Raw genomic sequence first — 12,049 nt, 5'->3', positions numbered from 1 at the left:
AACCTGAATAATGCCTCAACCTTCCAAATTACTCATCTTGAGAGTGCAAATGAAATAAGTCCCTTTTCACACCAGGCTCCGTCGCTGATACTGAGCTCGTTGTCATCTCGAAATTGCAAATCCCCCCGTAAAGTGCGATATATCACTAGCAGAGGTCGAATACAGATGCTCAATCACGGCAATATGCCGCCAACGTAAGATAATCTTTTACCAGCATGATGAGATCCAATGCTGATGCATGCGTGCACTCAGTCTGCCAGCAAAAGATATTGCCCTGGATCTCGGCACTGCAGGCCCACACAAAACTCTTGCCACCTCCCGGAAGATCTCGACCCTCTTCGATGGCCAATATCTCGTATCGAGCGTAGAGGCTCTCTATGTCTGGGAACATCCCTTCTATCCACAGTTTTACATACACAGCAGGGACCTCCCGACCGATCGCGAGCACATCAAATTCATCAAAAACCAAGAATTCAACCACCCTGAAACTGGCTTCGTCCTAGGAACCTCATATAACGTGACAACCGGCGACCGGATTGCTCCCGAGAGCATCCTCATCTTCGCCGACAACCTCTCCGGCCCAGCCGCATCACTCTCGGGACTTGTCCGAATCCAATTCGACGCCATGGATCAATGGTTCGAAGAGGATACGCCGATCTTCATACATCCCAAAGACCCCTTCAAGCGCATCGACGTGCTGAGCTCCTCGCGTCCAATCCGCATCATCATCGATGGGCAGATCGTTGCCGAAGCGGCACATTCGATGCATTTGTACGAGACGGGTTTGCCGTGTCGGTACTACCTACCGCGAAGAGCGATTCGACAGGATGTGCTGCGGCCGAGTTCGACGGTGACGCATTGTCCGTATAAAGGCTCCGCTGAATACTTCTCGGTCGAGGTGGATGGGAAGCTCCATGAGGACATCGTGTGGTTTTATGATCAGCCGCTGATTGAATGTGCGAAGATTGAAGGTACGTGGTCGTTTCCGTCTTTCGAGTCCATATCCCCAGAGTATCGTGCGTAACTCCGCTAATCTTCGCGTCCAATATGCAGGCTTGTGCTGCTTTTACAACGAGAAGGTCGATATCGAGATTGACGGTGTCGTGGTGGAGCGGCCACCGCCCCGTGGCCCACCTTCAGGCAATGCTGCAAAGTGAGAACAAGAGAGGACTTAACCTGCGATGCACACCCTGAAGGAGGTCAAACCATGAATATGAAATTGTATCTCTTGCTCAAGATCTGCAAGAAGTATTCGCCATGGGTGCACTTTCAAGCATCACCGAACCAGAACGGAGAAAAGTGCAACTTTACATGTTTCACAGCAATGGTGTACATGTGGTTACGTGAGAAATGAAGACCAAGCCAAGGTATAATACAAAATGCCGCACTCAGGTCTTTCAGTGCTGTTCCATGGCGATTGTGGAAATGTTGCGAAGTAAATTCAGGCGTGCTTAGTACTTGCTGCCAGGAAACAGAGCTTTGCCCGCCGCCTTGGCTGCCTCCAAAGCGCCGGATAGGCTGTATTGTGAAGGAACACCCTCGATACGGTGCACGCTGTTGATGTTCTTGACCAGAGTGATCTGGTAGCAGGTTGCTGAGCCTTGACGAGAGATGATGGTGGAGTAGGCGAGGAAAAATTCCCAGATCTAAAGTGGCGTTGCCACAAATGTCAGCACTCAACAAATTCATAAACTGAGCATTTTCCGGCACCGCACGAGAGCAAGTCAAGCTGAAAGACTGTCGACTCACCCTGAACCATCGAATGCCATATTTGGCGATGACTTTGTCCTTGTTGCCCATCCAGTTTCGGTACCATCTCCAGATGGTAGCCGAGTAGTGCACGCCAATGGTGTCGATACCCTTGACCTCAAATCCGCTTCCTTCCAATTGATCGACGAACCAGCCGAGCGGAGTACTCGCATCTGCTCCAGGAAAGATGTACTTGTTCATGAACAAACCCCAAATCAGATCCTCGTACTGCCAGCTCTTTCGCAGACCGGCGATCTGCAGGAAGAAGACACCGTCGTCGTCGAGCATGTCGTAGACCTGATGCAGGAAAGTGCTGAAGTGGCGCACACCGACGTGCTCGGCCATCTCGAGACAGGTGATCTTGTCATAGCCGCCACTCGGCACTGGGATGTCACGATAATCCATGCAGAGGACGCGAGACTGTGATTCGGGAATGCCGGCTTTGCGAAGACCGCCATTGCCCCAGGCAGTCTGGTTGCGCCCAAGGGTGACACCAGTGACGTGAGCACCGTAGTTGGCCGATGCAAACTTGGTCAGGGTACCCCATCCACAACCGATATCCAACATCTTCTCACCTGGGCGAAGACCAATCTTCTCGCAGACAATCGCGAGCTTGTTGTCCTGTAGTTGCTCCAGAGTCTCCTCGTGCGACGGATCGGAGATGATTCCGGAAGTATAGATCATGCGCGGACCCAGGAACCAGCCATAGAAGTCATCACCGCGGTCGTAGTGATCGCGGACTTGCTCCTCGTCCTGGGATCGCGTGTGCATGATCACCTCAGGAATCATACCAGTCAAGAAGAACCAGTACAAGCTGAGGGTGAAGCGGAAGTTGGCCCAATCGTGACGGTATTCCATAACCTCGAGAGCGTCGCCGTTGAAGTCGACGTCGCCAGCAAAGTATTTCTCGTGGAAGGTCTCCATTGGGATTTTGTTCTTGCCGCGATACGTGCGACGGTCGCTCTCTTTGTGAAAAGTCAAGTAGTGTTCGATTGGCGCACCAGGAAAGCGAGCCTTTTCGTTCAGGCGAGGTGACATTGTTGACGCAGTGCTCCAGAAGATGATTAAGATGGGAATCGTGGTGAAGATGGCGAAGAACAGGAAGGTGAAGATTCCACCGCGCCATTGCCAGGCAAAGTATCCGGGAATGATTACGAGCAAGGTGACAAGGAAGAGTGTGTTGAACGTATCGCTGGCGGGACCGTCGGCGGGAAGTGGTGCGTTTTTGATGGCTGGATACTGTGTGTTAGAAAGGAAGTCAGTACGGAGAGGATTGAAGACGAATGATAAACTAGGCAATAAGAAGTCGAGGTTTCCGTCCTGGTGCTCTACATACCGCGGTCGTTCTGACACCAAAGTTGGTTGTTGAGTTCTTCGGCTGCGGCGCCTTGGGAGTCTCGACAAATTCGAAGTCGTCCTCCAAGAGTGAGGCTCCCGGATTGCGGTGAGCGTCGCCCAGATCTGCCGCCATGATGGGACAACGATGGACAGATGATGAAGCGATTGTCAAGAGTGGTGAATGAATCTCAAATGTGATACGACAACGAGCAAAACGAGTTCATGGACCCTGAATTATGCGGCCAAATTTCATCGGAAGGAAGCTGGAGCTCTCCCCAATGGCTCGGGCTGAGAGCTTTGTCTGCAGCTTTATTCAATCTGCATTTCAATCGTTATAGCTGTTGCCACGGGAGTGTCTTGGGGAACTACTTGCCAGTCGATAATCTACACATACCTAGGTATGCAGCATTCATCGCGCTATTCATGGATCTTTGCTCATTAATTACTAAATCTCAGCGACGTGGGAAATCCGAATCTACGACAAATATCAGCCGAGTGCGAATGACGCACGTGAAGCGATCTACAAAACTCGAAGCTGCTGGAATCATCTTTATCTTTCGCCCAGGTAGGTACAATATGAGCGCCCGCTCAGCCTTGAAGATAAGGGTCGAGCATTGTGTGGATAAACATCAATCTAATCAACGACATGCGAAAATGTACATTATCACTGTGACCGCAATCAATGACGGACATGGCATTCCACTGCTTCTAATTCATGCTGCATACGATCCACAAAATGCCGCGACTAGTGGCCGTTGACCTGCTCCACCTTGCCCAGCAGTGTCCTCCTCGCGGCGACTGCCTCTGCCAAATCCTTCAATACAATCTCCGTGTCCTCCCAGTTGATGCATGCGTCGGTAATGCTTACGCCGTATTTCAATCCCGCCTTGCCTTCCGGGGGCACCTTCTGGTTACCCTCGTTGATATTACTCTCAATCATCACGCCCATGATCCCTGTCTCACCTGCCCGCAATTGCTCTGCGATGGCTGCAGCCACCTTGGGCTGGTTCATGTGGTTCTTGAGCGAATTGCCGTGACTGCAGTCGATCATCATATTCGGTCTGAGAGACTTCTTTTCTAACGCCGCTTTGGCCTCGGCGATGCTGGCCGAATCGTAGTTGGTTCCACGTGTTCCGCCTCGGAGGATTACAAAGCAGTCGTCGTTGCCGTCGGTGCCGACGATGGCGACGTTTCCCGGCTTGGTAACGGAAAGGAAGTGGTGGGGATGCCTGACCGCACCTATTGCGTCGATGGCAACGCCGAGAGTACCATCGGTGCCGTTCTTGAAGCCTACTGGGAAGGACAAGCCTGAAGCAAGTTCGCGGTGAACCTGACTCTCGGTCGTGCGAGCGCCGACGGCGCCGACGGAAAGAAGATCCGCAGTGAACTGTGGGCTGATGGTATCAAGCATCTCCGACGCAAGGGGCATGCCTTTGTTGGTCAAGTCGACGAACATCTGACGGGCGAGGCGCAGACCTTTGTTGATATTGAATGTGTTGTCGATGTCCGGGTCGTTGACGAGACCCTTCCAGCCGACCGTCGTCCGTGGTTTCTCAAGATAAGATCGCATGACGATAACCAGGTCGTCCTCGTACTTCTTCTTGAGCTCTAGAAGCCTGTCACAATATTCCAGAGCCGTGGCCGGATCGTGGATGGAGCAGGGCCCTACGACGACCAAAAGTCGGCGGCGTTCGTCGGTGCCATGAACAACTGCAACAGAGTCATTGCGCCCCTGTATGACCGTCTCTTTCGATTTCTCAGTCTGGCGAATCTCATGCTGAAGTAAATCTGGTGGTGTGAGTGGAGTGATGCCGCGAATGCGCCAATCCTCGACGCTGTCACGATTACCCAATGCAACGTTTGGGGCGTAAAACTAGCATTGCTTATCAGGAGTGTTCATGAGACCGCCGGTAACACCTCCGAAATCGAGTTGCAAGCTCACCGTCGTGGAAGACATGGTCGATATAGCTCACTCGGTGATCACACTGAATGATGAGTGGTGGAAACTTATGTGCTGTGTTGAATGTAGCTATGGACGTTCAAATGCTTGAGAGCGAGCGCTGTATAGCTGCGGCAGATATGGATTTTTTTTTTTGGAAATGGAACGGACGAGCACCTGGACAATGATATAGAACAACGGTATGAGGAGTCGGTCCAGTTGTTTTGGAATGCGTGAAGAGAATTGTCAAAGGGACCTCCATATACCTAGGTAGTGAGACATCTGCATATAGTAGCTGTCATTAGTCACCAAAAAAATTATACAGACACTTTTCGTTCGAGGTCACTAGATAGGTATCTGGGTAGTGGTAGGTACTGCAGCACTGGATCCTTCACATTCCGCAACGCTGCCTCACATTCATCCCTCGCCGCGAGCGATTTCATACTGCGCCCGTTGCTTCCGTGAGAAACTCTCGGTAATTTCAATATACGACGATAACGATCGATTGTCGCGACAGGTAAGCCCTGGAGACACATGCGCGCCCTCACCGTCCGAGATTCTCCCGCTTCGGTCAACTTGCCGTGGAGGCATCGATCATGCAGGGCAAATTGGCTGACGTTTCTCATGCATGGCCCTATGGGGCGTTAATAAAACACTATAGCTAAATTCTAAAACACCGCGGATGAATTTAACAGACGAGACAACTTATATATACTTTTATTAGCGACTCGTACCGCTAGCTATTTTTAGTACTACGAATATCTAATAGGACGCTTATAAAGTAAGCTAGTATATAAATTATCCCGTCGGATAAATTTCTATAGAAATAAGAGAAATACTAGTAGATTCTTAGTAATATTAGATAGTATGCTTTATACTTAATTTTATATAGTCATTATCCCGTCTAATATATTAAAGAGATCCGGGTAACGAAAATTATTAGATAGTACGTTTTATAAGTAATCTAATATATATATATTGTCTCGTCGATTAAATTTATCCGCGGTGTTTTAGAATGTTGCTATGGTGTTTTAGCAAAGCCCGGCCCTGTGATAGGAACACGTGTGTGCGTGGATGTGTTTTCTGCAATAGAACCGCCAGAATCTTCTGTTCCTTACATGCTTTACGTCATACCGATGCAGTCGGACAACGGCGGCAAGTGCAGCCCCAACCCGCAGAACTCTTTAGCAGCGATACCACACCCAACCGTTGGTAGTGCCCGCCGGGACTAGTCATCCCTCTCCAGACGAAGGTCAACAAACGTCGATCATGTCGCACACACTACAACTGTCCGATTCTATGGCGAAAACTCTGGAATCCATGTATATTTCAAGAGCTATTTGTCTTTAAATTCGCTCTTGATTCTCAGCGCGTAATAGAACCTCGATTACCGCCCCGTAATTCTGTCTGCGGGCGATGTCAATCGGGCAATCCCCTTTATCGTCCAAGATAGCTGGATTTGCTCCGGCATTGATCAGGGCACTGGCCACCTCAGGCCTGTCGTTGAGGGCGGCAAAATGAAGTGGCGTTCCTGCACCTGTATACGCAATCAATGCACGGGAGTAGACGTCTCCGCCATAAATCAAGCTGTTTACTCCGAAAGGTGTACGGCGAAGCAAAAGCTCTATAAGCGCTGCATGGTCGCCCATGCTGGTTGGGCGAAAAGCCACAGAATGTAATAATTCGCCATGCTGGGGGCGATGCACATGCTCGATCAGGAGCTCGATGATGTCGAGGGGTGCGTGGCTCACAGCATAGCTGAGCGCTGTCTTGTCTATCAGACAGCGACGATCAGGATCCGCGCCATTGTCGAGAAACCATTGTACGACGTCGCGGTCGGCATCCTCTTTCGAGACTGCAAGACTGTAGAAAGACGTGTCAGCGTTTGTGGCACAAGCGTGGACCATATTTCAGCACGCACTATAGTGGGCCAGGCACAGTCTCCTTTGTCGATTGACCGAGATGATCCCATCCTTTATATTTGAGCAATCCCAAAATCTCCACATTCTTGCCATTTATCGCTTCTCGGGCTGCTAACAATGTCGGTTCGAAGCCACGGACAAGCAGTTCGCTCACCAGCGCAGCAGGTCCGGTCCGGCAGGCGAGAAGGAAAACGGGATAGAGGTCGACGATAGAAAGGGCTTCGACCGTAAGGCCTCGTTCAACGGCATCGAGGGTCCTTGTCACATCGCCAGCTTCACAATACTCCTTGGCCTCGAGAATAATGGGGAATGGATTGACTTGGTATTTCTGGGGAGGATCGAGCTGTTCAAACACGATGCCGTTCCAGACAATGGGTTCGTGATGGGCAGTGTGACTCATCGTAATCGTATCGATTGCGCAGATTCTCCGCTTCCGTGATTTTCAACGATGTTGTAGCCTGCACTTCCTAGGACAAGTCGTAGAAGCACAGAATAACTATGGCCTTGTGCAGGCCGGAGAATGAGTCATTAATGTAGCGCGATCCTGGTACACGAATATTGATATTTCATAGACGGGCCATACGCATAGAGTTGTAGGGACGCTTTGAGCCCGCATCAAAAGCTCGTGTGATGCCCTAAGGCCCTGCGACGCAATTGGTCTGTCACTTGCCTGTCTAGCGTATTATTTTCGCTACTTATCACAATCGATCACGCCCACGCGCAATCATGTACAAACACGTGCAATGTTCCTGTTCTGGGTCGAAGAGAACCCATTGTACGTCAAAAGCGGGCCGATTCAAATGAGTCTCGCATTTCTTACTAGAACAGTGGAACAGATCCTTCATCAGAATACCAAACTAGGTAGCTGCAGCATCTTGTGAGCAGAACGATCTCGGTGCTTGCAAGAAAGTCCTGTATTAATAAATAAGCCGCAGGAAGCTCCTCCCCTCATTCTCTGCAGCCACATAGACTACTTGTTGTATTCCAACGTACACAAATGGCATCGACAACAGCATAGCAGCGATGCACAGTTGCTCATGCGCTGGGCAGAGCAACAATTGTCCATATGAATCAAGTTAGCATGGTGACCTGACCGCCAGCTTCGCTACAGATATTTCTGGCAACCGCCCATTTGAATGCTTGCACAGCGGTCACTATCATATCTCCAGCAGCTGCCATCCTCGCGCACATCGCCCCTTTACCACCGGGAACGACAGCAGAGCAATTGAAGAACAATCCCAATCTGCAGAGCCAGCACATAGCAAGTCTCATGGGAGAACTCGCAAACCTTTACAACGCCTCGGAATAGTTATTCGACCCATCGTCCACCTACGTTGTAGCCGGTGTCTTCAACAATATCCCGGCGATGGCAGACGGCCTCAGCGTGATTCGCTCATACTTACAAGCCCTCGGACTGACCTTGGTGTGGAAAGCCTATCCGGTAGGAACAAACTTCGCCACTATCGAGCAGACGTCCGTTGTTATAGAACATCACGTTTCCGGTCATATGCCAAAGCTATACGTCAATGACGCACCATCCAATTAAGCGGCGCACAGGATTTCCGACCATTCGAACTGCTTGCGCGAGACAATAATGATCCTTTCCCGTCGATACTAATGCCGGGCGAGTATAGCAAGGCGACGATGCATGTCGTGCACACCCCACAAACTACTTTAATAGTTGGATGGATGAGCTGGAGAAGATCTCGGATGATTCATACCTGCTACCTCGTAGGTGCCGAGATACGTGAAATCGAGCATGAGGCTAACGGTTTCTGAATAGTCACAGCTCAAGTCTTCATCATCGATATTACAATCCGTGCCAACAGCTTGAAGTGCAATGAGATTATTTGTTTTCCTGATTTCACCTCTGTCAGTAACGAGACATAATCTTATTTTCCAACAGTATAATTCGTCGAGGAATCTTTGATTTTTGGCTGTCCGTTTGTGTGATTAGTTGTAGTGAAGGTAGGTGTTCGCCGATGTTGAATTCCTTAATGTAGTTGCGGGACGCGCCGTATGTTAGCGTGAAAGATATCCATGCACGTCACGTAACGCCTCTGTCTTGCGACTCAAAGATAAGCGCCCTGGCGCATGCCAAGAAGCCAATGCGGTAGTCGAAGATATCACACATGCGTTGGAGAATGGATTTGATCGATTGGCTGCTAGAGATGACAAACAGCACATCGGCGCAAACTCAACTTCTTAGTGCTGAGATGGAGCACAACTTCACCCCGGTTACCTCCGGAAATACATTCCTGAGACTGTCGCTGATCCAATCGAGGCGTCAGAAAATGGAACGAATGGGTTAGCGAGCCAAAGCGTCGATGCTGAGTGGCGGTGCAACTCTAGCTCTTCTACGCTCAATAGCCCCGTGTCATTAGGCTCAATATTGTTCCGCGCACAGCCGCAGAAATCGAAACGATCCGACTGCCAAGGTGGTTAGTGCTAAGATGCGGCACAGCTTTCGCCCGTCCACTCAATGACTGCGCTTGAGGCACGTCGTCATTCCGCGCGAGGGTGAAAGAAACGAGACGATCAGCAAGCCAAGGTGTCTGGCACTAAGATGCGGCACAACCTGCTGCAGGTGTGTTGGTCACTCCGCGCGAGGCGGCAGAGGCCAAGATGACGATCTGCATTGTGAATGCTGGAGATGAAGTCATTAGGGGCCTAATATTGGCGTTGTCAAACCTTGATGGCATGTCTAGAGAATCGATCTGCAGTCAAGTACTGAGGTATCGTCTTGGCGCAGGCCTTGGCATGTTGAGGGCCTCGACTTGTCTTCTTTGCTCCCTACAATCTGCCGCTGTGTCGATTTATGGGACTCGCCTCATGCGAGTTGCGCATCTCGCGTTTATCGAAGTGACGTAGATGAGGATGATAGATCCGGTCCATCGCGGGCTGTGGTAGAGTATGGGCTTGGCGTCAAGCTTGGCATGTTCAGCCTCCTCGCCAGGCAGTCATCGTCCGCTGATCTCATTTCTGACTTCTAATTCATCAGAATCTTTCTCACAGTTCTCCCCGCACAATTCGCCTTTGCAGTTTGGCACTATTGCTTATGATGGCAGATTCTTCGATCTCACGTCCTCACATAACGATTAGTCTGCATGCCGTTCAAGACGAACTCAACCTTTCAGGAAAGCAAGCCTTCGACTTCCAGATCACGGCAACACTCCATGCGGGCAAGGCGCTTGTAATTTACATCTCAGACACGCTCCTCCCGCCAGACGTCGCACTACGGGAAGGAGGTATCGAGCTAATTCCAGAGGGAGAAGATGAACCTTTGCTTCAAAGTGTTCTTCATATATCCACGCTCGGCGGATCCAGGCGAGGATGGAACGCCGAGAACTTCACTGTGCTGGAGCCTGGAGTGCCCAAGTCTTTCCAAGCTCCATTCGGTGCACTCCGACCGCTTGAAAGTGACCAATTTGACGTCCGCTTCTGGATCTCGACTGCTGGATTGGAAACCGGCAAGACTTACGAGGCTCGATTACCTTCGGCGACGAGAGTCACCTGGTGGCGGGTGGCGACAGCTGCAGAAGTCGACAGCGGAGCCATCGGTCCACCTGGTAGCTTGACCAAAATGACTTCGGCGGCCGCACGATGGTGGAACAACTCTCGCTTCGATGAAGGTGTTCCTGTTCTGCCGGAAGTAGAACACCTACCGCTCTCAGTAAGTGGGAACGGTGTCCGGTTTACCTGTATTGGAACTCCTGCACATCCTCCAAAGAACAGCTGAGAGGACCAGATTGCTTTCGAGGTTGGTCGGGGAAACCCTCATGCTGGATGCACAGATGTTAAAATGATGTTCATTAGTCCATAGCTACGATATAATACTCAAGGCGTCATGTCAAAACCTTCAGGAATCGTGAAGAAACGAGGACGCCAATCACTTGAGCAGCTCAGCATGAGCTGACACAGTGGTGCCACGGCGCTGCCGGGCCGAGGAATTGTTGCGAACACGGATGCTACGCTCTCTCCGGGACGGAGCATGCCGGATTCACGGCGCCATACGCATCAGGCAAGCTCACAGTATACTCTCGCGGCCGCTAGTCCGGGCCGCCTATTTTAGATTTTATGAGTCATTTTTCAAGGCCGAACGAGACACGTTTTGCATCCAAACCTTTATCTGCATTCTGCGTTGAACTTCTACGCGCCATTCATGCCACATCCTTGTTGGAGAACCCCCAGCGCCTGAATTCTAGCACCAGACGCGGCATCTTTGCAGAAGGTCCGAGGTCGTTGATCATGATCGGAGTGTCTCGGTCGATGTCCTGGCCATTCCATCTTGCCATGGACGGATTCCATCTGGCCGGTGCATAACCGGGGAAATGTCTGAAAGCGCTAGTTCCCGCCGCTGTGTACTTGATCACCATATATCAAACTCATCAATGCACGGTGCAAAACATGCAAAGTATGACTGGGAACCATCGTTCACAGTTCAGCGAGAACATTTATTCTATTTTTAGACAATATCAGTCAGCTCCCGTCCGCCGCGTAACAAGCGCACGTTGCGCTCTACTATTGCTGGAGGCACGAGTCATGCAGTCACATGACAGTCACCTGACTGTGGCTTCAGGCATTAGATATTATTACTTTATCAGAATTTCCATAGACTAACGCGGGGAACCCCAACGCGGTCCATACCCCAACGCGGTCCAAGGCATCAAAGAGCATAGCATTCAACAATTGATTGCTCTACCAATTATTGTTGAAATACCTTCAAATTGAAAAACATGGTAGATCAATACTAACTCTTATGATACACAGGTTCTTGCGTTATGGTCTGGACGGCCACACTTGCTACACTTTCTAATACGCTTCACGGGCCTCGGCATCTCCTCCTGGATTTGTGCTTCTACCTCCTCTTGTTCAACAACGTACTGCATTTCAGGAAAGGACAAGGCATTCTCTGTAGTGAATGCCTTCCTCTTCCTTGATTTGCGTATATGCATAGCCTTGTTTGCTTCTTCTAGGGCCACAACACGCGATTGAAGGATCGCAGCTGAAGTAGCCATTATCTGAGCTCCCTTGGTCAGCTGATCAAGCGCTTCATATATAGGCGTTGGAGAACTGCTTTGATGCCTTTTAAGCCTTTGTT

The 12,049-nt window shown here is 50.4% G+C and overlaps 5 protein-coding genes across 5 annotated transcripts; 2 read left to right on the top strand and 3 right to left on the bottom strand.

Annotated features, from left to right (window-relative positions):
• Positions 1-21: 21 nt before the first annotated feature.
• On the top strand, positions 22-1,181 carry K489DRAFT_378666 (DUF427-domain-containing protein). Its single transcript, XM_033604458.1, has 3 exons — positions 22-194; positions 253-971; positions 1,054-1,181. Exons 1-3 carry the CDS (start codon positions 184-186, stop codon positions 1,155-1,157), a joined length of 834 nt encoding a protein of 277 aa, XP_033461285.1. The 5' UTR covers positions 22-183; the 3' UTR covers positions 1,158-1,181.
• K489DRAFT_378664 (S-adenosyl-L-methionine-dependent methyltransferase) lies at positions 1,063-3,517 on the bottom strand. The gene is made up of 3 exons (XM_033604457.1): positions 3,086-3,517; positions 1,750-2,988; positions 1,063-1,646 (listed from the first exon to the last, which is right to left on the bottom strand). The coding sequence occupies exons 1-3, from the start codon at positions 3,218-3,220 to the stop codon at positions 1,452-1,454; spliced, it is 1,569 nt and encodes a 522-aa protein (XP_033461284.1). The 5' UTR covers positions 3,221-3,517; the 3' UTR covers positions 1,063-1,451.
• A 315-nt stretch (positions 3,518-3,832) lies between these two features.
• K489DRAFT_430226 (3-deoxy-7-phosphoheptulonate synthase) lies at positions 3,833-5,182 on the bottom strand (the record flags this gene model as incomplete). Its single annotated transcript, XM_033608405.1, has 2 exons — positions 5,030-5,182; positions 3,833-4,960 (listed from the first exon to the last, which is right to left on the bottom strand). The coding sequence occupies exons 1-2, from the start codon at positions 5,042-5,044 to the stop codon at positions 3,833-3,835; spliced, it is 1,143 nt and encodes a 380-aa protein (XP_033461283.1). The 5' UTR covers positions 5,045-5,182.
• A 1,153-nt stretch (positions 5,183-6,335) lies between these two features.
• K489DRAFT_400144 (ankyrin) lies at positions 6,336-7,470 on the bottom strand. Its single transcript, XM_033606983.1, has 2 exons — positions 6,948-7,470; positions 6,336-6,889 (listed from the first exon to the last, which is right to left on the bottom strand). The coding sequence occupies exons 1-2, from the start codon at positions 7,346-7,348 to the stop codon at positions 6,373-6,375; spliced, it is 918 nt and encodes a 305-aa protein (XP_033461282.1). The 5' UTR covers positions 7,349-7,470; the 3' UTR covers positions 6,336-6,372.
• Positions 7,471-10,006: 2,536 nt separating this feature from the next.
• Positions 10,007-10,921, top strand: K489DRAFT_378660 (uncharacterized protein; the record flags this gene model as incomplete). Its single annotated transcript, XM_033604456.1, has 1 exon — positions 10,007-10,921. The coding sequence occupies one exon, from the start codon at positions 10,007-10,009 to the stop codon at positions 10,685-10,687; it is 681 nt and encodes a 226-aa protein (XP_033461281.1). The 3' UTR covers positions 10,688-10,921.
• Positions 10,922-12,049: the final 1,128 nt, after the last annotated feature.

This window comes from Dissoconium aciculare (genome assembly GCF_010015565.1).
Source record: "Dissoconium aciculare CBS 342.82 unplaced genomic scaffold K489scaffold_4, whole genome shotgun sequence".
NCBI lineage: Eukaryota > Fungi > Ascomycota > Dothideomycetes > Mycosphaerellales > Dissoconiaceae > Dissoconium > Dissoconium aciculare.
Note: the sequence above shows the minus strand (reverse complement) of the source record. Positions and strands in the feature narration are given on the sequence as shown.

What these genes read in the sequence shown, in the direction of transcription:
- K489DRAFT_400144 (XM_033606983.1), bottom strand. Translation starts at nt 7,348, where the DNA reads ATGAGTCACACTGCCCATCACGAACCCATTGTCTGGAACGGCATCGTG. An exon ending in ACTGTGCCTGGCCCACTATA is followed by an intron (nt 6,890 to 6,947) that starts GTGCGTGCTGAA and finishes GTCTTTCTACAG; the next exon opens with TCTTGCAGTCTCGAAAGAGG.
- K489DRAFT_378666 (XM_033604458.1), top strand. An exon ending in TGAATGTGCGAAGATTGAAG is followed by an intron (nt 972 to 1,053) that starts GTACGTGGTCGT and finishes TCCAATATGCAG; the next exon opens with GCTTGTGCTGCTTTTACAAC.
- K489DRAFT_378664 (XM_033604457.1), bottom strand. Translation starts at nt 3,220, where the DNA reads ATGGCGGCAGATCTGGGCGACGCTCACCGCAATCCGGGAGCCTCACTC. An exon ending in TTGGTGTCAGAACGACCGCG is followed by an intron (nt 2,989 to 3,085) that starts GTATGTAGAGCA and finishes TCTAACACACAG; the next exon opens with TATCCAGCCATCAAAAACGC. An exon ending in ATGGCATTCGATGGTTCAGG is followed by an intron (nt 1,647 to 1,749) that starts GTGAGTCGACAG and finishes ACGCCACTTTAG; the next exon opens with ATCTGGGAATTTTTCCTCGC.